This window comes from Prinia subflava, chromosome 3 (genome assembly GCF_021018805.1).
Source record: "Prinia subflava isolate CZ2003 ecotype Zambia chromosome 3, Cam_Psub_1.2, whole genome shotgun sequence".
NCBI classification, from domain to species: domain Eukaryota; kingdom Metazoa; phylum Chordata; class Aves; order Passeriformes; family Cisticolidae; genus Prinia; species Prinia subflava.
In genome coordinates this window covers 81,627,827-81,650,703 of record NC_086249.1, presented here as the reverse complement: position 1 = coordinate 81,650,703, position 22,877 = coordinate 81,627,827, and the positions used below count along the sequence as shown (strand labels likewise).

At 42.1% G+C, this 22,877-nt stretch overlaps 2 protein-coding genes across 4 annotated transcripts in view; one reads left to right on the top strand and one right to left on the bottom strand.

Annotated features, from left to right (window-relative positions):
• Positions 1 to 227: 227 nt before the first annotated feature.
• LAMP1 (lysosomal associated membrane protein 1) lies at positions 228 to 20,106 on the top strand. Its single transcript, XM_063392738.1, has 9 exons — positions 228 to 404; positions 9,399 to 9,514; positions 11,960 to 12,173; positions 12,274 to 12,435; positions 15,410 to 15,624; positions 17,077 to 17,199; positions 18,085 to 18,154; positions 18,322 to 18,492; positions 19,102 to 20,106. The coding sequence occupies exons 1-9, from the start codon at positions 368 to 370 to the stop codon at positions 19,239 to 19,241; spliced, it is 1,248 nt and encodes a 415-aa protein (XP_063248808.1). The 5' UTR covers positions 228 to 367; the 3' UTR covers positions 19,242 to 20,106.
• Positions 19,877 to 22,877, bottom strand: part of GRTP1 (growth hormone regulated TBC protein 1) — a 39,263-nt gene continuing 36,262 nt past the window's right edge. For all 3 annotated transcript variants that reach the window (XM_063392742.1, XM_063392743.1, XM_063392741.1), the window contains one exon: positions 19,877 to 21,997. In XM_063392742.1, the coding sequence (XP_063248812.1) occupies positions 21,908 to 21,997 (90 nt within the window). In that variant the 3' untranslated portion in view covers positions 19,877 to 21,907. The remainder of the gene's footprint in view (positions 21,998 to 22,877) is intronic.

The following is a 22,877-nucleotide window of genomic DNA, read 5'->3' as shown; positions in this document are numbered from 1 at the left end:
TCTGTGCGAGACGACTGCACGCACCTTCGCCTGCCTCCAGCTCCAGTGGCCTGGGGCACGTTCTGGAGGCAGTCCCGAGCCCCGCTGGGCTCCCCGCACCCCCCGCTCGCGCCCCTCCCTCACACGGCTCCCCGCGAGCGCCCCGCCCCGCTCTCGCGAGATCCCCGCCTCCCTCGCGGCCCGGGCGCCGCAGCGCCGGCCTGGATCACGTGACGGACGGCCCGCCCGTGTGACGTCAGCGGTCACATGACCGGCGGGGCCGTCGCCAGAGCGCCCCGAGCGCGGAGCCGCCGCCGCCGCCCCCTGCCCGCGCCCGCCCTCGGCCCGCGCCCGCTCCCGCCGCGCCCCGTCCCTGCACCCGACAGACATGGCCCGGGGGCTGCTGGCGGCGGCCGCCCTGCTCGGTAAGGGGGGAGACGCGGGCGGCCTGTGCCCTCGGCGGGGTGGCTTGGGTGGGGGGGTGGGTCGCAGCGGCCTGAGGTGGCCCCCGGGCCGGCGCCGCTGGACGCGGCACCTGTAACTGGACGCCCGCACGCCCGTCCGTCCGCTCCCGCTTGCTGTCGCCGTTCCCGGGTGCGGACTGGCCCGCGGGGGCTCTGTGTTCTTAGGGGCCGTCCCGCCCCCTCCCTGCGCCGGGCCCCTGTGGCGCCCGAGAGCGTCTGAGGGCCGCCCGAGGTGCGAGGGCAGCGATGGACGGGAGGCGGCGGCTGCCGCGGAGAGCCCGGGAACGCCGCTCTGAGCACCTGCGGTGGGTGCAGGGACAGCGCTCCCCGGAGAACCTGGAAACGCGTCTGGAGCTCGAGGCATGGAGACGCGGGAGCTACTGATGTCATTGCTAGGAAGCAGCGCTTTTCTACAGGGCATGTAGTGCTCTGCTGCCTAATGGTTTTCTTCCTGCCGTATCTTGAGTAAAATATAAAACGTGTCTGGAATAGAGACATTTCAGTACCTTGATGAGGAGGTTTGTTAGAGCAGCTGATTTACGAGGAAGTGTGTCTTGTTTGCTGGTAACCGCCTTGCTTTTGGTTTCTTGTCTTGAAAGCCACATCACACAACGCTATCAGGTTTCTGAGATGTGACTTTGGCAGCAAAGGAAACTTGTTCAGCAGCTGGCCAAAATATTTCCTAAATAAAGTAGCAGTTGAGAATGCTTATCTGCTATCATTTTTGAGATGGGACAGTCTGCAGCTCCTGTAATGTCTCTTTGGTAGTAAATATCATTATCAGCATTGACCGTACAGCAGTTTCACAGAGCCGAGAAGGTACCACTCGCAAAGGGCAGTTCAGGTATCCAGCCCTCGTGAGCTAACCAGCACAGTGATTTACAGTACTCCTTCCCTTGTTTCCTAGGGCTGCCAGCTGGGGTGTTGTTGAACTGGTGTTATAGTGGAAATTACTTGAATAGTTTGTTTGATTTAGTTATGGCTTAAATGAAGAATTGCTTTATAGTTCTCTTTCAAATCAGCTTTTGTGATTTTTATGTGGTACCACAGTTAATGCTTTCGGCCACTGCAGTAGTCTTCCTCTGCTTAATTGGCAGTTACAAACCTCATTCAGTCTATTATCTTTGTCACTTTCTGGCATGTAAAATGTGTTAGCTTTCTGCAACTGAGGCAACAGAATAGTTTATTTTACCACAGAGTAACTATTTACTGATGGTCGGGACTTTGTACCAGTGTCTAGTAGCTGGGTGTTTGTGCATCACTTCATACGATCTTAGAGGAAGATTTTGTGGTGCAAATAGAGACCTCTCTTGCAAGAGTGTGGGGTTCGAGTTGTAGGTGATGGGAGAAGAATAATATAGGAGCTGAAGTCTTCAGATATTTTGGCTCATTTGCAGCCTTTTAGTCACCTGAGTGAACACTGATTAGGATAAAGGTCGTGATCACAGGAGACTGAAAGATTAGCATGGTTGAGGCAGATGTAAAAACTTGTTTGGTGATGCCTTGACTTTGGGACAGCAGAATTTTTTTTTCCACCTGAATACCTCACCATACCTCACTTACTGTTTGGGTTTTCTATTTAGATTGAGCAGCAAGCATTAAGCTGAATGTTTCACGTGTCAGCACTGAGCATTTTGTAATTAATTTCCTCATTAACGTCAAACATACATATGGAATTAATTAAGAAAACATTTAGGTAGTATATGGAACATGCAGGGAAAGGGGGCTGTGGGAAGTGGAAGTATCTCCCCTAAACTTATCTGCTGCTTTTTGAAATAGTGAGATGGTGCTTGTGTGTTGTTGAGCACGATGAGTCAGTTGGATTGTGTGCCAAACCCAGCAGAGCTGCTCGTGCTCTCTCACATCTGGAGCACCCGTACATTTTTTCATTACTGAAACACAGACACATCAGAGAATGTTTCCTTGAAAATTTAAGATTAGAATCAGACATGGATTCAGTGTGCTGAATAAGTAATGAAGTATTTGAGATTTGCAGAAGGGAAAATTAGTTTTTCAAGGTAATGTGATGCCGTTTCAGAGTCACTGACGCATAATCCACATGTTTCTATTGCGCAACTCTGGTCCAAAAAGGAATTTCAAACCTTGCTACCAATGTAGAGATAGTTGAGAGAAACTTGATAATGAATTCCAGCCAATGATAGTCTGGTGCTGAATTGTTTTTTTCAGGTTTGGCATTATTGGATGTCTGGAACTGAGACCGTTTTAACCTGATTTTCACAGAATCTATCTGCTTTAATGTTGAGCAACTTTTGAAATATTGTTTTACCAAATGCTGCCCTTGAGGTGGTGTTTGCTTGATAGCTGCTTGAAGTGTATTGACACAGTCTCCAAGGATCTGAGTCAGTGTGCCACTCATCAAGGGGTAGGTTACTTGGCTTTGACTTCAGCAGCTTTTCTGACTCCTGAAGTAACTTCTGACTGAATCTGCTGAGAACTCTGCAAACTCCCTGACATGCTTCTTTTGAGATATGTTTCCAAGGTTTCTGTTCAGGCTGACCAAAGAGTTTTATTTTTGGTGTAACCTGCTTCTAGATTGTTCTGTAGTGATTAGGATGTTTTCTAATCAGTAGCAGATGACAAAGTGAAGAATTGCCTCTGAGTACTGAGGAACCTGACTCAAAGAAAAGATTGATAACTCTGTTGCAACATTAACTGCTGTTATCTCTGATAAGCCTTTGTAGGTCTCAAAGATAAAAGCTTATTTCTAGCAAAAGGCACACCTTGCTTTTGCTTGTTGCAGCTTCAACAGTTTGTCTTTGCTCTCAAGTCAGCCATGATTATTTGGAAATTCCTTGAGAAACCTTGGTGCTGAAATGCATTTCTTGGTATGTGTTCTCTTAAGCTTGGCAGAAACACTTTTGGGCATGTGAGTGGTGGGAATTACAGCAACTATTTGAACACTCCTTTGCATTATCTTGATTCTATATTACATATTTTTTAATGTACCTTATGTTTTGGTAAATTAGGATTCCACAGTTTACAGGCATTTGACTTCAAGATGGACTGGTGTCCCATTCAGTCTTAGTATTACAGTTTCTTAACTTTCTCTGTCCCTTGACAGCACCACTGACTATCAGTACTACTTTTTCTATTGTTAATTTCAAATGTGAGAGTCTTAGGTGCACCCTGGCATTAAGAGTACAGAGTTAAATGTGCTTCATCTCTGTGCAGTGGGTACTTGTTCCTTCTCCAGTGTTCAGCCTTGAGCACAGTAGTTCACAGTTAATATATTTGGTTTTCTTGTATTAAACTTCTGATGGCATCTGTTTCCTAACAAGAATTCACCCTGTATGATATGGGTACACCTGTATTTTTACATTTCTTGATGGGGTTAAGATCTACTCTGTAGGACTAGGAGAGTGGTTTTACTCAGGCACTTAGTTTATTGCCTTAGTTCCAATGTCCTCTCCTCTGGAGAAGCGTTCTCTTTAAATTGTCACACAGTGCTCCTTTCTTCAAAACATTGTTTGGGGCTGGCAGCTGCCTTGAAGAATGTGTGTTAGTTGTGTGGTGTGATACAGCAGCACTAACCAGAGCCAGTGCAAAATGGACTTGTGTGAATGCTGAAAAGGATCTGGCCAGGGGAGCTCAGCTCTCAGTACACTCATGCAATAATTTGCTGTAGAACTATCCCAAGACTTCCTTCCTTTAGATAGGACGCCATAAAGAATTTTCATGTGACTAAACTTGTTGCAGTTGTGCAATTCTCTGGTCAAATGACAAGTGTATATGGCTGTTAGATAGCCTTTCCTTTCTAATGCTTTTGTACTTCTACATATTGGTTTATAAAGACAGAAGTTAGTCATCTGCAAACCTGAATTGAAAAACAAAATGTTTACTGCCTTAATTGAAGTCAACAATATCAAAACCATAAGCTGAGATTGCGTGAGTTTGTCTCTTGGTTGGCAAGGATGCATATTCTGGGCTGGATCAGGAACTTGATATAATCAGGTGCTGTACCTGCACAAGTGCAGCTGGTTCTCTTATCCCCTAAAGCACTCTCATGTATCCTTGAATTAAGCCCTGTTCTCCCTTTCCCCACCACTGTGTATGTGTTGAAGTGAGCCCAGCCTTGTCTTTTCCTGCCAGCTTTCCAGAGAGCCCGCATTCGATCTCATGTGTCTGTCGATGAAACATAAATATAACTTGTCATTTTATGGAGACCATCTCGCCTCTTGCAGAGTGTTTCATACATCAAGCCTGTCAAGGAATTTTCCTGCTTTCGGTTGTTCCTGTCTTTTTCTTTCTGTATTGCCTGAGGTGGTACAGATTCTGAATCCTAAGGAAGTGATCTTGACTTGGTCTTCTGATAGAGGACTTGGACCTGGTGTCCCTCGTCCCACTGGGAGAGGTGCATACACTAGGAGACAGAACATTGTAGGAGAGCATAACTCCTCGGGGATTTTTCCATTCTGTTCTCTGGCATAGATTTAGGAGTTTAAAGTGTTCTGCTGTTCCCAAAATGGCACTGAGATGGCAGGATCGTTCTGAACCATCAGAATGAGTAAATTACTGGGCAGTTTGGTTCACATGTACAATAGAACATAAACCCTCCTTAGATAATAACCAGCATTTCTTATCTCCTTATATTAATGCCCCACAGGTAGCAGTGTTCCTGTGTTTGTTGTCAGAACACCTGGGCAAAGGTGCAGGGCAACACCTCAGTGCTGCAGCTTAGGTACAGAGGGATTATGTAGGGCTGGCATCCCATACCCAGAGTGCTGCTGCACAGTAGTTCCAGGTGAGCTGGAGCTGAGGAGAGCCTGTGGGTGTAGCAGGCTCTGGGGTACTCTGAGCCCCGTCACAGCACATCCCAGAAGCTGGCAGCTGCGCTGTGCTGCAGCCATGCTTTTCCTTCTGAACACCACAGGCAGTGGATGTAACTAAACAGTCCCATCCGCTGGGTATCCATATGGCTTAAAGTACTGATGATATGGGACGTGTGCCCAGGTGAATTTGAATGGCTTGCTGCCCTTTATTTCAAGGGGGAGAAAAATGCTGAAGAATTTTTTACTTATGTAGGAAACATGACTATAGTAATAAACCCCAAATTAAACAGGAGTAGCTTTTGTGTTTCTTTATTGTCAGTGTTCCATGTTTCTAATAAAAATTGCAGGCAAAGTAAATCATTAACTATAGTAACTGAAGTTCTCTTTGCAAGCAGATGGTGTGCACAACTGCCATTAAATATGCTTGGTTTTCTAGCACACAACAACCATTTGTCTCTCTCCCTTAGCAGATTTCCATTATGTGGGAGAGTAAATCAGGGATAGCTGTGTTTGACCAACAGGATTTCAGTTATAAGAAGGTTGAAACCTTCTAGATTGTTTTGTTAGCTTTGTAGTTTTCAGCTTAAAACAAACAACTTTATGAGGTGGATTTCTTTAAGATAAATTGTTAGACAATCAAGGAAGTATTTGTTTTGCATGACTTACGTACTTTATCTTGGACTGTTAATATACTTTGGGTTTTTTTGAGGTCAGTATGTTAGATAAAGAAGGATGCTGGATTTAATTCAAGCAACATCTCTAGATGTTGCTTTAACAGTTACCTTAAGTGTTTTCTTGCATGAGATTGTTATTTTAGAAATGAAGTTATAAAGGGAGAGATTGTCTTCTTATTTTCAATTGAAAATATGCAGCTAGAATAAATATTATAAGCAGTCTTTTTTTGGAACTTACTGGAATACAAAGGAAGCATCTGAACCAAGTGAAATTTCTGTGATGTTAGTACATTTTTGATAATTTGTTTACTAAATATCCATAATGTAGTGTTTCCAGCCAAGTAAAAATGAACCTAAAAAACTTACTTTTTTTATTGAAAGGTCTTGGACTGCTTCATTGAAATCTGAAGTACTGTGCTAGCTGTGCCACAGAGAGTTGTCACAGAAGGCTCTGCAGTTTATTAAGAGGAACGTTTAAAGCCTAAAGTTAAGAATCTGGAGGTTGTATCAGGTTTTGTGTCTTAACTGCAAAGAATGATATTGTTATGAGATGTACAAACAATAAGCTCAGCTTGTAGATATGCCCTGATAGAATTAAGCAATACATTATATAACTTCATTAGAAATATTCCCAGGATAGATTGATTCAGTGTGTGTTTGCTTTTCTGTAGTCTTGACATTTTGACTGTAGGCTCGTAGTGTTTGTGGGCTGGTGATGATTCATGCATTAATCACTACTCGACACTGAAGCTGCCTTCACAAAGCTCAGCAGCTGCTTTCCTGCGAGACGCAGCGAGCTGTTCCTCTGCCTCACACTGGCTGGAGCAGAGAGTAGGCGGGACCTTCTTTCCTTCTGTGTCTTCATTTGTTCTTCAGTGGTTTTCTTCTAGTTTTTCTTTGCTCCTGTGTCCCATCTGTTTTACTCGGTTTCATCTGCCTTCCTTCAAGACCTTGGGAGTGGATGATGCTGCAGCTCAGCTCTCTCTGCTCACCATCCCTGTGAGTGTTGCCTTACTTGCAGTCAAACAGCTCTCACCACTCCATCAAGGACAGCTCAGTGTCTCGTGCTGGGTGCGTGTCTCATCACTAAAACTGCAAATCCAGCAGCTGCTGAGAATTTCTTAAGAAGGACTGGAGTTTTATAGCAATTGCTCCACACTAATGAAATCAGGATTCATATAGTGATGTGACTTTAACCTTACAAAAATCTAGTAGTTATGCAGGTGTTGCTATTTAATGTTTATTCATGCGCCTTATTCTTTATTACTTAAACTTGTTAAGGGTGATTTATCAGCTCTTCATTATCAGAATTTGTCTTCCATTTGATGCTTTCTCATACCTCTGCATTGTCTGTCCTCCGAATCATTTGTAATGGACAGGTCTGTCATGTTTTCATTTAGGTCAGCAACATTTTTCTTAATTGTTTTGCAGAACAATTTTCTTTCTGCTGCATTTCTTGTAAGAATTATTTTTCTTTCATTCTTCTACTCTGTTACTTCATTATTTTTATCTCTAAAATTGCCGAGATTTTAATAGCTGTCAAACAAGGGAGTCTGCATGCACACTGAGGGTTTTCATTCTAGCACATTTTTCGGTTGTAGTGTTAGTTCAAGGAGCAGTGGATTCTTATTCCCTGCCTCTTTACTTTTCTACGCTGTGCTAGAAATCTTCAGGAAAGTGTAAGCTGCTTGCTTTGGAGAAAACTAGTGCTTGCATGAAATGTAAACAAGTTCCAGATGTAAATGCAAATTGAAGGAAACTTTGCAAATTGAAACTTCCATGTGGATGAACATGTTTCTGATAGTGCTCTGAATAGCAGTAAATAACATTTTTTTGTGAATGTGTGGTCCTTAATGAACATTTTATGCTGGACATAAAGGCAAAGGTAGGAGAGTTTGCACTTGAAGTAAGTTTTCTACGCTATCTGTTCTTAAGCATTTTTTTCTTCCTTCTATCTCTGATTTCAAGTCTAGACTCTCCAGAAACTGGGTAAAGTTGAATGAATTCCAAGTTTCAGCTTTGCCCTCTTTGGTGCTGGGAGAGGATGTGATGTTGCTAAGGGGAAGGCAACAAGGGAAAATTCTTGCTGGGTGCCAGAGAAATAGTTTCCAATGTGTTCCTGCAACTGGTGTGCCTTCTACTGAAGTCCTGCTGACAAAACTCCAATTTTTCATAATAATTGTCTTCATACAATTGTAAACACAATCTTTTTGCAGTGAAAAGTTTTAAGATTTGTTTTTTTAAAACTTCTTGGGGAGGGAAGCTAGCTAATGGATAATCCCTCATCTGGATCTCTTTGCTATTATCAACAGTTGAATGGATTAGCATGTTTGACTCCTTAAAGCCTATTTGCTTGTGACAGTGGCTTATGTCTTGCAGCTGTTCTTTTATCAGGTTTTCTGCAAGACTGAAGTTGTTGCAAATGCAAACTGATAAAGTGCTAGCATGAAAATGGTGCAGGCTTTTTGCAGTGAGGTTCACTTGGGGGGGTGGTGGTGACACATTGAGAATCTGAAAAAGGAAAGGTTTTCAAATCAAGAACTGTGAGGTGCAGGAGCACTGTCAGGTACCCCTTGCCACAAATGAAGTAGGAGATAACCAGCTTTCCAGCTGCTTCCAGCCTGCCAGAGTGCGTCCCTGTGTGAAGCTCTGTTGGCAGTGGACACTGGTCACACTGGTGCCAGTCCATGCTGCCATCAGAGACGAGGATTGTGTGCTCCCCTTGCTGTTCTTGCCCCGTTCAGTCAGTGCTTCGGGCAGTTGTACTCGGCGTGCTCTGAGCATAGAGGCTGCAATGCAACAAGAAAAGCTTTTCTCTGCTTTTCTCAGCAGCTCAGTCTGAGTTTTGCTTAAACCAGTCAGGAAGACATAACCTCAGTCTGTGTCAAGGTCATGGCCTCCTCCTCTAAAGTGTGGAGAGTGTGAGGACAGTAAAGAGAAGTTCTCCTGGCAAGGGAAGCATGCTCTATCATGCTATTTTTGGCAATGCCTTCAAAACATCTGCAGTCAATCCAGGCTTCCTAAATGCTGGATTCAGTGCATGTACAGCTGAGTGTCCTGGTACAGCAGGAGTGAAGGCTGCATGGTGTCCTGTGCGGGGAGGGCAGTGTTGGAGGCATGCAGGATCAAAGAAGCTGAGTCAGGTCTGGGTGAAGATGGTAAAATTATATGTTCACCGTACTGTGTATGGTGAACACTGAAGCTGTCTTGAACACTATGGTGTTTGTTGCATGTGTTTCTTACTTCTTAGGACCTAGCATGTAAAGAGTTTTGGTTTGGATAGCTTTGCATTTTTATAAATGAGGTGTTTAATTTGTCTTCTGTTTGTTAGTGATGAAGGCAATCTAGAGACTGTTAATGCCTAAGTTTTCAAACTCAACTGATGCTTAAGTTGTACTCCCAAAATGTACAGTTGTACATAGTTGTCTCTTTGGGATTGAAAATGCAAATTTATGTGACAGCAAGTTAACCACTTCTTTTTTTTTAATCAGGCTTTTTACAGGCTTCCTCTTCATTTGAAGTGAAAGATTCAAGTGGTAAGGTCTGCATAATTGCTGATTTGACAGTAAGCTTCTCAGTGGAATACAAAAGCAACGGGCAAAAAGAGGTAAGGGCAGTGAGTAACTTATTGCTTATCATTTATTAGTATTTTTAGTATTTTTAAAATGTGTGTTATCTTTGCACATGTACAGTATTTAAACTTTCACCAAGTATCTGTGCATGAAAAACTGCTTCAACAAAGATTTTTACTCTACTCTCCCAATCATAACATGGCAAAACCAAAAAACTAAACAATGGGAATCAGATATCCAGGTAGTGGAAGGTTCACATCAGGTGACAGAATTGGCAGCTGTGGTCAGAGCATTTCAACTTTTCTCAGCACCTTTTAATTTGATTACAGAGTCTGTATATATAGTCAACACAGTCCGAAGGGTGGAAGGATCAGTTTTAAAAGATATTGACAGTGACAACTTACATTGTTATCTTACACGTCTCTATATGATCTTGCAAAACAGAACTAATCAATATATTTGGTTTCTCATGTCAGGGCCCATTCTTCACTTGCAGGATTCTGAGCAGAAGGGAACACAAGAGCCCATGAGTTGACAGTGGCTATTGCCAGTACTCTGCCCACCATTTTTGAACCAGCAAAATTGAGTGATGCTTTCTTTCATCAAAACACACAAGCTCTCATGGGAAAATCCACCTTTCTAGAGATCGGGTGAAGGCCATTATAATTGCCTGTCCTGACTGTCAGTTTGGGCAGCCCCCTATCTCGACAGGAGTGGTCAGTCTGCCAGGGTTGCAAACCTGCAGTTATGGCAGACAGATATTACTGAATCTTTTGGGAAGTTTAAAAACATCCTTGTGTCAGTTGACACGTTTTCAGGTGCAGGGTTTGCCTCTGTACATACAGGAGAAACAGTTAATCATGTGTGTCAGCATTTTTTGCAAGTATTTGCTATTAGGGGTACCTCAAGAGATAAAAATGGATAATGGCCCTGCATACAAAGCTAATAAATTGGCTGAATTTTTAATGAAATTGGGAGTTTGACACACTTATGGTATTCCTCACTCTCCCACAAGCCAAGCTATTGTTGAAAGAATGCATCACTCTAAAACGCATTTTAGACCGAGAAAAGGGAGAGTTGACACAGGCAACACCACAGATGAGATTGAGTAAAGATTTGTATGTTTATAACTTTTGAACAGCTCTTTTGCAGAACCCAATCCCCCAATTTTTTAGATGTTTTTCCAACAGTACATGGGAAAAATTAAAAGAAAATCATCAGGTTTTGATTAGAAACCTTGAAACAGGGCAAATTGAAGGTCCTTTTCCCTTAATAACATGGGAAAAAGGGTTCGTTTGTGTCTGAACAGGTATAGGACCTAAATGGCATCAGCTTTTCTTTATTACAGATGCTTCTTCTAATTAAACAGCAAGGTTGAGGCTGTCTGAAACAATCACCAAAAAAAAGTGAAATTATTTTTGTGACTAAATCCCACACCTGACCTGTTGATAACTAAAATGGCTTTCACTGGAACTGTAAAGGCAAAAATACTACAAGTTCTCTTGGTAACTTGGTCACACTCATGTGGACTAAATCTGAACTGAAATGGCTGTTGGCACGTAGCTTTTAAACTTTTTAAACTCCAGAAATCTGTGACCACCTTACTTGGCAAATCTCTAGATTTCAGTGTGTCTTCAGACTAGTGCAATGCTTACAAATTGTTCCATATTAACAGCAAAAGTTTGTTAATGGAAAATTAAGAATTTGCCCTAACAAATGAATTTTGGGGGTTTTTGTCTTTACTACTGAATAGGAATTGGGGATTATTATACTCTTATTGCAGTTTTGTGTTGTTGATTTTTTTTTTCCTAGCCATCAGTGTAATACAAGGTTAAAAAAATCCTGCGACTGTACCAGTGGTGCACTTGCTATGTGTGATTTGAGCTGAGCCCTATATTGTATAATCCATGTATTGAGTAGTGCTGATGGTCTGAACTCCTGCTGATACTGGTATATGTGTTTGCATTCAAAGGTGACTTCTTTCATAACATACTTTTGTTTCTTCTTTTGAGCAGTAAGCTAAGAACTTCCCAGTAAATGTTGTATTGGTCTTCAGATATCACATTTCTTCACAATGTGTAATAAAACTATTACAGCCAAGCTATCTAGTATGTACCATTCACTTCTGTTCTTTCTCAGTTGTACTACAAGAACCAAAGCCTAAATCTCCCATTTTTCACATGTCCAGAGTTTGCCAGATTTGATTCTTGTAGTACAGAAGTACCTGCAAATTCATATTGCTGGTTTAGGAGGAGTAAAAGTCTAAGAGGTGCTGTGAGTACGTACTGTTTCATCCTCCAATTTCAGAGAGCAAGATTCTCAAACCTGAGTGCCAGTAACACGCTGCTAGCTATATACTGGTATATAAGTAGACATCTTATAGTAAATATTAATGTCTGCTGTATGTTTGTAACAGTTTCATAGGATATTTAAAAAGCTGCGAGGAAAAGCTTACATGTGTTTTATTTTCTACCCCACAGTTTGCATACTTTTTTCTTCCACAAAATGCGTCAGTAGACTCACAGAGCTCATGTGGTAAAGATAACACATCTCATCCGATTCTGGTGTTGGATTTTGGAGCAGGACATTCATTAAGCCTGAATTTCTCAGAATCTGCAGATAAGTACCAAGTTGAAGAGTTAGTTTTCCACTACAATCTATCAGATGCAACTTTATTCCCAAATTCATCTACAGGTAAAATAAAAACTTCCTATTGTTACTTAGAAACGCTTCCAGATGTAATACTGAGTCCTTTGAATACTGGTACATACTAATGCAATGTATCTTTTTACAGGAGGCATGAAGACTGTATCACATAAAAATATTATTCAGGCACGTATGGGCACAAAATACAGATGCATCAGCTCCAAGGACATCCTTATGAAGAATGTGAATGTTACTTTTAGCGAGGTCACTTTGGAAGCCTATCTCACAAATGGCACTTTAAGTGTGAACAGTAAGTATCTTGTAAATAAAATGTACTTGATGAGCTAATATTTCTAATAATAGGGGGGTTTTTTTAAGTTCTGACTAATCATATTGAAGGTGGATACAAGCTGAATCTGAAACTCTGATAGCAGCATTTTTTGAAATAAATTGACTTGCCTCAGGATTTCTCTGTAGGATGTTGGAATCCATGGCTGGGGGATAGTGGCCTGGGTTCCCATGGGTGTTGTACTGGGCTCTTCATGAGTATGGGTGTTAAACACATGCTGCAGTAGGTTGAGTGGGCACGTGGCCAAAATCCTACTTGAAGAAGTATTTGATAACTTCCAAGCATTATGGCCTCTACCAAAGTAATGTGAACTAGTTACTGTGTGCTCTGGGGAAAATTAGTGACAGTAGAGAATTGGTCTGTAGAAAGCAGAAGCTTACTTACAGGAGGTTTTATGTCAGCTGTAACAGTCAGGTTTTTCTCTTTCAGGCACAATCACAAAGTCGTATTTTTATCCTGATTGTATTGAAAAGTTTACTTCAGATTATTAAAGGCCAATTACTTCATGGTGTGTTCATGTCCTTTGAGGCAGCAGTCCTGAAACATAAAAGAGCTGTATAAACTGATCACCCATACCATCTTAAGGAGTGATAAGTCTTTGCCTTACTTTGAGTCATCTTCCCTGGGAAATCTAGAACTTTTCTTTAGCTTTTAATCCCATTTACGCACCTGCTAAGTTGAAACAAATATTAAGAACTATGGTAGCCATTGCTAGCATGGAATGGATATAATGAAGAAGTGCCTTCTACTGGAATATCTCTACCTTGTTCCATTTCTGTGAAAAATACCTTGCCTGATGCATGATAATAGTGGCATTGACATCTTTTATGGCTGCTTCACATGACTGGCTCAGATTGGTATGCATCATTCCCTTGATCAAACTTTTCCATTCAGTGAACCAGTTTACAATAAAGATGTGTACCTATGCTTAAAAAACCCCACACCAAATCCTGGTTTCTCTTACTGTAGCCTTCAGACTGATATCTCTTTTTAATTATGAAATTTTGATCTAATTGTTTTACCAGGTAAGTATGATGAGTGATCATTTATCAGCAGGGTCAGACATAAGACATAATACTGGGAAAAGCTGATTTTTAATTTCTACAAAACTTCAATAAAATCTTTCTGCTGTGTAATACTTTTCTTCTTAAGACCTAAAGTTCTGCTCTTATATAGTGCTCTACTTCCATTCTTGTAGGCTTGAGCCTTCCCTGTCCCTTAGGCAGCTAGTAAACTTCAGATAAACTTTAGATCTGGAATTTTTCCTTAATATTTTATTTCTCCGCAAATCTTTAATGAAAGGATATTTCTGCCAGTGATCTGTACAAGGCTCACTGAAGGGAATGAGGGTCACGATTCAGTGCATCTGCATAACTAGAAATTGTGACTTCTGTCAGTGTACTAGAAGTTAGTGACTGAGGGGATGGTAGTGGTTATCTACAGCTCTGAAAGGGAGACTTCCATTTTCTTTCTCTTGGTAGTTTTTCCAGGTGCTTTCCTGTAACTGTCAAGAAAAGATGCTAGAATTTGTCTCATCTTTTGATCTGTCCTGAAGAGCCTCTAGAAACTGCTCTAAATTGGTTCACTAAAAATAATGTATCAAAACTCCAGCTAGGCTAAATTTGCACTCAATGTGATTTGGTTGTTTCCATCTCTGCCGACCTAAATAAGAGCCTCTGTGTGCTGAGGTCTTGCAGATAGAGGGTAATTCTCCACTGAAGTACCCAGAAAGCTTTTTTTTTTTTTTTGGTTTGTTAGGAAATGATTGCATTTTGGGATCAGACCAGTATCAGTCTAGAAAATACAAGATCGCTCCTCCATCCACCTTCATTCTGCCCTTGGACTTTCTAGCAAGGGAGTGGAAATAGGAAAGCATGCTGTGTTGGTGTGTGTGATTGGATGGTGTGATTAGAGTCCCTCTTTCTGAGCTGTAATCAAAAGTTAAGCTGCTGTTCAAGTTTAAGGCTATTTATTAGGTGTTTGTATCTGCAAGATTTGTGTGCATTAAATTTTAGGAGGCCCTTTGAGTCAGTTGATTGTTGCTGCAGTTGCTGTTGTCCTTAAAAAGTTGCAAGTTGTTATCCCTGGCATGTGGAGATGACCTTGGAGTGCAACATGGAAGCCTCTACTTTAGTAATGTCTTTGTTATGACCTTTGGTTTTGGCTTAGATGTTGAATGCAGGAACCTTCTTGGCTCCCAGATTAAGTTAAGATCCTGCTGCCACATGTTTCCAAGTACTCTTGCAAATAAATCACTGTTCCCTTGGAAGTTGCTGCTGGACTGGATGAAAAGAGAAGGTGAACTTGCACACCTTCACAGGCTTGTTAACCTCGTGGAGGGCGGCTCCTTGTGGAGGGCTGAAGGGAGGATGGCTGTGAGAGGATACAGGAGAAAACTTGGCATCAGAAGCCGTGTCTTAGAATCCCCTTGAGAAGGACAGAGGAGCCACAGCAATATCTTAAGGCTGCTTTGGGAATTGCCAGAATAATGAGAGTGAGGGGAAGGAAAACACATCTCCTGGGAGACCACTTTGAACAGTGGGCAGGAGAACTGTTCCTGTGCTTTTCCCACACGAGTGCCCAGAGTGAGTGATGGGGATCCCAGCCTGGCTGTGAACAGACAGCAAGAGCCCTGGCTCTGTCAGGTTCATCCTGACCCGATGGCAAAGAGAAATGATGGATGTGAGTAAAAGTGGATGTGGTCACCGTGAACCTCAGTAAATTACCAGCAGAGGTGTTGTTTTCACACACCAGGTCTCAAACTTTGCAACAAGACTTTAGGCAATGCTTTACCATTGTGTTTCTGAGCTTTTATTCTCTTTTATTAGGAAAAAAGCTACTTGAAATTGTGTCTTCCTTTCCCTCGAGGATTAAAAAGGTAGATCATGCCACAGCTTCATTTTGGTTGGTAATGACTGCTTTCCTTTCTCTGCAGAGACAGAATGTGCTGAGGATATGGTCTCTACTACTGCTATAGTGCCTACAACTCCTAAGCAGACAACTAGCCAGGTTCCAACAGCTAGCCCAGAACCAACATCACCCCCAAATCCTGCAGTTGGTAAATACAATGTGACTGGTCCAAATGGAACCTGTGTGCTTGCCTACATGGGCTTACAGCTTAATATCACCTATCCAAAAAAAGATGAAAAGGTACATTTTGGGTTTTGTTTCTTCTAAGCCTTCAAATATCCTCTTTGGGGAAGACTTGGTAAATTATTATAAGCTAACCTTTTCCTTTAAAAAGCCCAGGTGTTTATGTTCATCTGTCATTATCCTCTATTTGAATTGCTTAACCTAGTCTAGACTAGTGATGTTTCAAACACTTGTACTGAAAGTGGTTCTTAAGGATTTTTCCATACTAAAAGCATTCACTAAAAGCAGTATTAAACTTGTCTGTTGAATCCAGGAAATGTGTATATACATTTAAGAGAAGTAGTAAAAGTTACCAAGATGAGTAGAGGAATCCTGTTGTCAAAGTTGCAGTCGAAACAAGATTTTTAAACTGTTAAATAAAATACAGAAATTTGGCCTGAGGCATAGGAAGAGTGAATGGCTAGTAGAAGGGAAAATTGCTGCTGTAAAACTGGACAGACTTGTGACTTAATTACCTTCCAGCCAGCACTGAAGACATTTGGGTTTGACTTTGATGCTTAAAAGCTACTTAACAGCTGATTTTTAAAGTAAAAAAAAAAAAAAAAAAAAAATACAAGGTTTGTGTAAGATCCAGCCCTGGCACAGGGTCTTTCCCTCCACTATTGGTGCAGAGCCCAGCTTGTCAGCTCTATGGACAAACCCAAAGGGACTGTTGAATCCCCCCAGTAGGAAACAATGGTGTTGCAAAAGGAACTACTGCATTTATTTATGATGTTGATGACTGAAAGATAAAATCATGAGCACTTATAGCTGGTGTGTGGCTGTACAGTGGCTCGTTATGATGGTGACTGTGTTTTAGCCACCTTAATTGTGTGAAATTCCCTGATTGTGGTGTTTGCCTCTGGTGGAACAGCTGATTTCTAGTGTAATGACCAGTGAGGAGGTGGCAAGTAGGTTTCTGGTCACATGAGGATCAGCTAAGAGCTACTGAAAGGGTTTCTATTTAATTGTTCAGCAAGTGCACTTAACCCACAGCCTTCTGCAGATGCAAGGCAGTGTAAAATCATGAACCATGGACAAAACTAAAACATTTTGAACGGAAATGACACGCAAGATGATTGTGCTAACAGGTGGTCCCCTTAATTACTTCTACCTTATGCCAAAACAGTATTTTATGGCATCTTGCCCTCTGTGTAGTGTGGTGGTTCTTGATATTTTTCCTTATGCTGCAAGGACCAAAGCAGTTTGTGTGGAGAAAGCCATGGGTTCTGGGCTGCAGGCAGCCAGGGCTGCAGAAGGATCTGTTAGATGTGCCCTTAGTTGTCTGTCAGCCTGGTGACTCAGTGTCTGCATGGGGCTGAAATGTGGGCACGGATCTGCCCTGCTGGCTGGAGCATAGGGAGAACACAACACTGGAGGCACGAGACACAAGCCAGCTACAGCTCAGCTGAGTGTAAGGGGATGTGCTCAGTCTCTTCAAGTGTCATAATTGCTCCTCTTCTCTCACAGATGGGTTTGGATGTGCTGAATTTCGTACCACGTAACACAACTTCTTCTGGGAGATGCGACAATACATCTGCCTTGTTGAACCTGACCTTTGAGAAAACCAGGGTTACCTTCCAGTTTGCATTGGTAAGAATCTCTGCACCAAGTGTGTAGGGTCTGCAGGACTTTTCATGTGGGAAAACTAACTGGGGCAAGTGCAGGAGGAAAAGAGACAGCTGCAGGAAAGGCAGTAACTAGTTCCTTTGGTTTTAATACTAGGATTTAGTGGGTTTTATGCGTGGTAACCACTGTGTGAAAAGAATCTGTTTGTGTATATAGGCACACATACACTTGTGTACACAGAAAAGTATTTTGTTTGGAGTGGGAACTCCCTTGAAGATCAAGTTGCTTACTCTTTAAGGCTTTAAGGCTTCTGAAACTGGGAGCAGCCTGTGACAAGTGGGCATGTCATCCAATTTTAGGCCTGGAGCTGGATTTAAGTCCTCATTAATAGTCTGTGTACAACCCAAAGGCCAGGTGTGCTTGTCTTCTGGTCTCCTGTGATGGCTGGGAATCCCGTTTCCCACAGCCCTGCCCCAGGTGCTGTATTGCAGCTGTGCACCCTTGAGGACTGAATCCAGTGTTTGTAAGAACTTCATGCTCCTTGTAACACTGATCATCTTGGGCTGTTGCTATTAAATGACTGCAGTTCTGTGGGGTACCAAGTTCACTGCTTAAGCAGTGAGTGGGACTAAGCCTGCACTGTGCAAGTCAACAGCTTGGGGGTGACAAGGCCCCCTTTCTCTGCCTCTTTTCCCTCTCACAAAATAATCTTCCTTAAGGTGCATGCTTTCTGTAGCTTTTCTCTCCTGAAGTCCAACTGAACACCTCTGGATGCTCATCCCATTTGTGGTCTACGTTTTTAAAACCTTTCTCAAACTGCAGAATGAAACGTGAACATGAACTGCTTATCTTGTACATCATCAGCTTAAATGACAACTCCTGATTTGTTGGGTTTTGTTTTTTTTAAAGAATGCAAGTGCTGAAAAATTCTTCCTGCAAGGTGTGAGTGTAAGCACGACCCTGCCTCCTGAAGCAAAAAGTAAGGACTTCTAAGACATCTACTCTCTGTGATTACTTCTGTAAATATTAGGGGTAGCCTGCATTAAATAATGTATGAGAAATGTTGATGATGAGTGTATCAGATTGCAGCTCTATGAGCTTACAGCTCCTGCTCTTCAGATTTATATAAGACTTTCTCTTACACAGATCCAAAATTTGAAGCATCAAACAACAGCATGAGTGAGCTGATAGCTTCAGTAGGGAACTCCTACAAGTGCAGCTCTGAGGAGAACCTGCAGGTCACAGACCAAGCCCTTGTCAATGTATTTAATGTTCAGATCCAGATTTTCAAGATTGATGGAGACAAATTTGGGCCAGGTAAGAGGTTTGCATTTGGCAGCCCCTGTCAAATACAAGATCTGTGAAGTATACGCTGATATAAATATAACATTCTGTAGTCAAATGTCAGCTTGTGGGTGCTGTGCTTCGTCTCTGCATGCCCCAGCACAGATGATGTGGGGGCTGATTAAGATGTCCAAGTTGAGGCTAGTGTGAGAAGTGTGTAAAAAGCTTTGAAACAACTTGGACTTGTTCCTGCTGGTCCACAGAAGAGTTAAGGGTGCTACCTTTCCCTCTGAACTGTGTGCAGACAGTTGTGTGAAAGGGGCAAGCCTGTCCCTTATGACTATGATGAAAGCAAAATGACTGTGGGAAGGGTCACATGGGTATTTCTGATGGCTACATTTGTGTATAACTAACAGCTCTTGAGGAGGAAACAATCAGTATAATCTCCATATTGTGTATACAGCTGGTACTAGAAAGACTTCATCTTGAACGATCATGGTTAGTGGACTTGGCTTCCTTTTCATGGCTGGCAAGCTTATGAGCCAGTTTTGTCTATGTGCTGGGAGCAGAATGTTGAAGTTCTGGATGTAGCCATCTGTTGGTGCACTAGTACCTAACACGGATCTTTTTCTCTCTCTTCAGTGGAAGAATGTCAACTGGATGAAAATAACATGCTGATCCCTATCATAGTTGGTGCAGCCCTTGCTGGTCTCGTTCTAATTGTCTTGATTGCTTACCTGATCGGCAGAAAGAGGAGCCATGCTGGATATCAAACAATTTAATTACTTGCACTAAAATCCAACGTAGATGAAAAGCAATTGCAAGAGGCTGGGGGAAAACATCCCCCTACATTTCCCCTGAACTGGTTGTTATTGTAAGGTAACATCTTTTCTTGCAAATTGCTTCTTTAAAGTCTGCTTTATTAAATGTGAAATCATCTTGCAGCATTTAACTATGCACAAAAATAACTTCTGAAGATTCTGGTGTTTAATTTTGCTAACTAGTTTTAATATTTACCCACTTAGAAACAAGCTAAAAGTTTTTAAGGGTGCTTTTTTGGAATTGGTGTAAGATCATGTCAGCTACAGATTCCAGAGAGGGATGTTGCTAACTCTGACTCATTTTCAGAACTCTTAACAAAGGGAAAAGGTTCATTATTTGCACCGCTGCCATTGAGCAATGATGTTAAGTGTACTGATGATGCATTTGAAAAACTTCAGTAACAACTGACAAAATTGAAATCTAAAATCTGAACTTCACCTTGTCTCTTAGGTGTGTATTTTTTACTAAGCTTTAAACTCAATGCCTGGCACATGCAGGGTGTGAACGACGCAATACTCAAACCTTACAGGAACTCTTGATGATTGGACAACTCCCCTGTTTGATATTTTTGATGCTATGCCAGCTCGTTAGGAGCTGGTACTTTTTTAAAATGGGTGTTGTTTTTATTTACTTTTTTTTGTAAAGTGATTTCAGTCTATTCTGTTGGAAGGTTGAGAGATCCTGTTACTGCACATGTGTACAATATAGATCTCAATCTGCTGATTCTATTGCTTTAAACTTGGCTGGGGGTTGTACACTTTAAGGATCAGTTCTTATGTATGCATTGCCTGTAACAATGCTAATAAAGACACTTTTTTTTCTGTATTTTTTAGTATTGCTGATCACTCTTAAAACCATTTGTTGACCATTTATTGAAGGCTGAAGTCATGGTTTGGCTATACTTGAGAAGCTTCAAACAATCTTTAGTGTGGAGTTAAACAAGTGTTTCAGTTTTTCCTTTGTGGCACAAAGGAAAACCTTAATGTGTGTGTGCATTGGAATCAGGTTGGTTTGCGCTTTGTGTTTGGAAACAAGGAACGCTGTGCTGGTAACCTGAGACTTTAACCTGCCACTTCCTCAGACATGTGGGTACACTGCCTGCCTGGCTAAGGCTCCCTTTCTGGCAGTGCTGGTAAGGTCCTTAGTGTAAGGACTGTGTAAATGACATTCCATGTTTGATTTTGAAGCTGAACTCTTACCACAAAGTAGGAAATACATCTGCTGAGGGCTGTGTGCCTTGTTATGTGCTGGAAATGAGCCTCGGTGTTCAAAGCTTCCCCGAGTCCTCCTGCAGCAAGGCTTTGGTGTTAACAGAGCCCAGCTCCACAGGGCAGGAACCGGGCACACCAAAGCATTGCACAGAACGCTCCTGACCCAGAGAGCCTCATGCAGGACAGGAAGACTGGGCTGCTTTGGACCTGTGACCTTGAAGGTACCTGGAAACTGTGGATTTTGCTAGCAGTGAATGGTGTTTCCTAATACCTGCTGACATACTGGGAGTTTGTTACTGCTATTGTCCTTGTAATTCAGTACTTGAGGAAAAAGGTGTAGGACTGGTACCATAAAAGATAGGATAGTTCAGAATCACTGTGGAATAGCAGGCTTTAGAAGAGCACTCCTGTACTTCTGAAAAAGGTGGTTTTTTTTTCTGCTAAGGAATGAAAAATCTCAATTTGTGGGATAGGGGGAAGCCATGCTTCACAAGGAATCAAGAGAGCTTGGAGTAAAGTCTGAAAAGGACTGTGCTGTTGAAATATGAGGCTTTCCACAGTAGTTGTGGCACAGGGACCATAAAACCCCACAAAGTGCTCCGGCTGTCCTTCCTCCTTTCCCCAGCTGGAAGGAGAGGATTTGGCCACGAGAGGGCTCTGTAGGGACAAGAAAGCAATTCCCAGACTCCTGGTCCCAGCAGGGCTGGAAGTGGCCCGGTGCCAGTACAAACTTTGAAACTACCCGGTATCGTCCTCCTGTTAAAGAAGTCTGTCGGTGGATGTCTTCACAAGTGTTTCTCCTCAAATTCTTAGGGACACAGGTGTGGGAGAACTGCACTACAGCTGCTCTATCTCACACTGCTAGTGAAGATCACTGATTGCTCTCTTACCTGCACTTTGCTATATTTGAGTTCCTTAAGTGACAGCAGGGAGGAAAAAGATCCTTGTATTCCAGCCAATGACTGGCACTCAGGACTCAGATCACATATTTTACTCTCTACACCAAGAAACAGGTTCTGACAAATTAAATTAATTTATTTTGTACAAATGGCAATGGTGTCACAGTTAACACAGTAATACATATTTTTATACATCTGTTTGCTTTTAATATTACAAAATTCCCTGGGACTACTTTTTTAAAAGGAGGGTCCTGACATTGATCACATTCTAGTCTGAAGATACCTTAATCCTTACAAAATAAAAACAACACACCACCAACAAACACTAACAGAACCACCAGTTCCAGTTATCAAATCTGACGTACAGTACAAAGTGTTAACACACTTACTTGAAAGGCAGGAAAATTGGTCAAGTGTCAATTAATTAATGGAAAGCTTAAAGTGTGCTTTAATCAGTGCAAATAGAGGAATGTCTCAATTGCTGGAGGATCTGACCACCTGGTTCCGTCTGGCATGTTATCCCTGAGAAAGCAATTTCTCCCTGCAAGTCTCTCGGAGTTTGTTGATTGTTGCCATGGATAAGCTTCCAGGATCAGTGAATATTTTCTGAGGGCGAAAGAAGAAAACTCTTAGTTAAAATGCTGGCTTTGGCCAGCATACTGGAATTCTCACATAATTCTCTGAGGTGTGAAATCCCTGCTTCAATGTCCATACTGTGAAATTGCTCCCTGCTCTTTGACCTTCCTGTAACAGGGCTGAGCTGTAAACACACAGTAAACCTGTAGCTCATGTCACAAGTGCAGTAAATTACACAAAAGCAGCAACAGAAAATCTGGTTTGAATGTGTGTCCAGTTGAGATTATTTTAGATGGCAGGTGGTGGAAAGTGGCATACTTAGAACATACTAAACTGTCCTGGGTAATGTGACAAAGCACCAGTGCACTTCTCGTGTGGTGCTAGCAGAGGTGGTTCTGCAACACAAAGAAACCAGAGTCTTCCTATTGCAAAAAATCAGTTTTAATCTCTTACAACTCTACCTTTGCTCCTCTTCTCTATCAGGCTTTCCAGGGGAGTAATGCATATAAGAACTTGATGCATTCATCTCACTTCTTCAATTACTTTTTTCTTTTGTTTTCACTTGTTGTTCAAGAACAATACATTTGTTTCCACTACTTCACCTAGAACTTCTGAGTGAACAAAACTGTGAAGCAAAGCTGCGGGTTTATGCACTTTAAGCCACAGTTTAGGTGTGTGGGCACCTCAGTTCTCAGGAGCTGTTAAATGACAGCTCTGGACATGAGACAATGATTGAACCAGTTCAGAAGAGCTTTCTGGCAAAGAAGCTCCAAACTAAAAACTAAGGTTCTCTTCTGGGGGAGGAGGCATAAAGATACCTGCCATCACCTCTACTGGTACTGATGCCTGTACTGCTGAATAAAACCCCGACCCAACAAACATCCAAACACAAAAGGACATGTTTCAAACT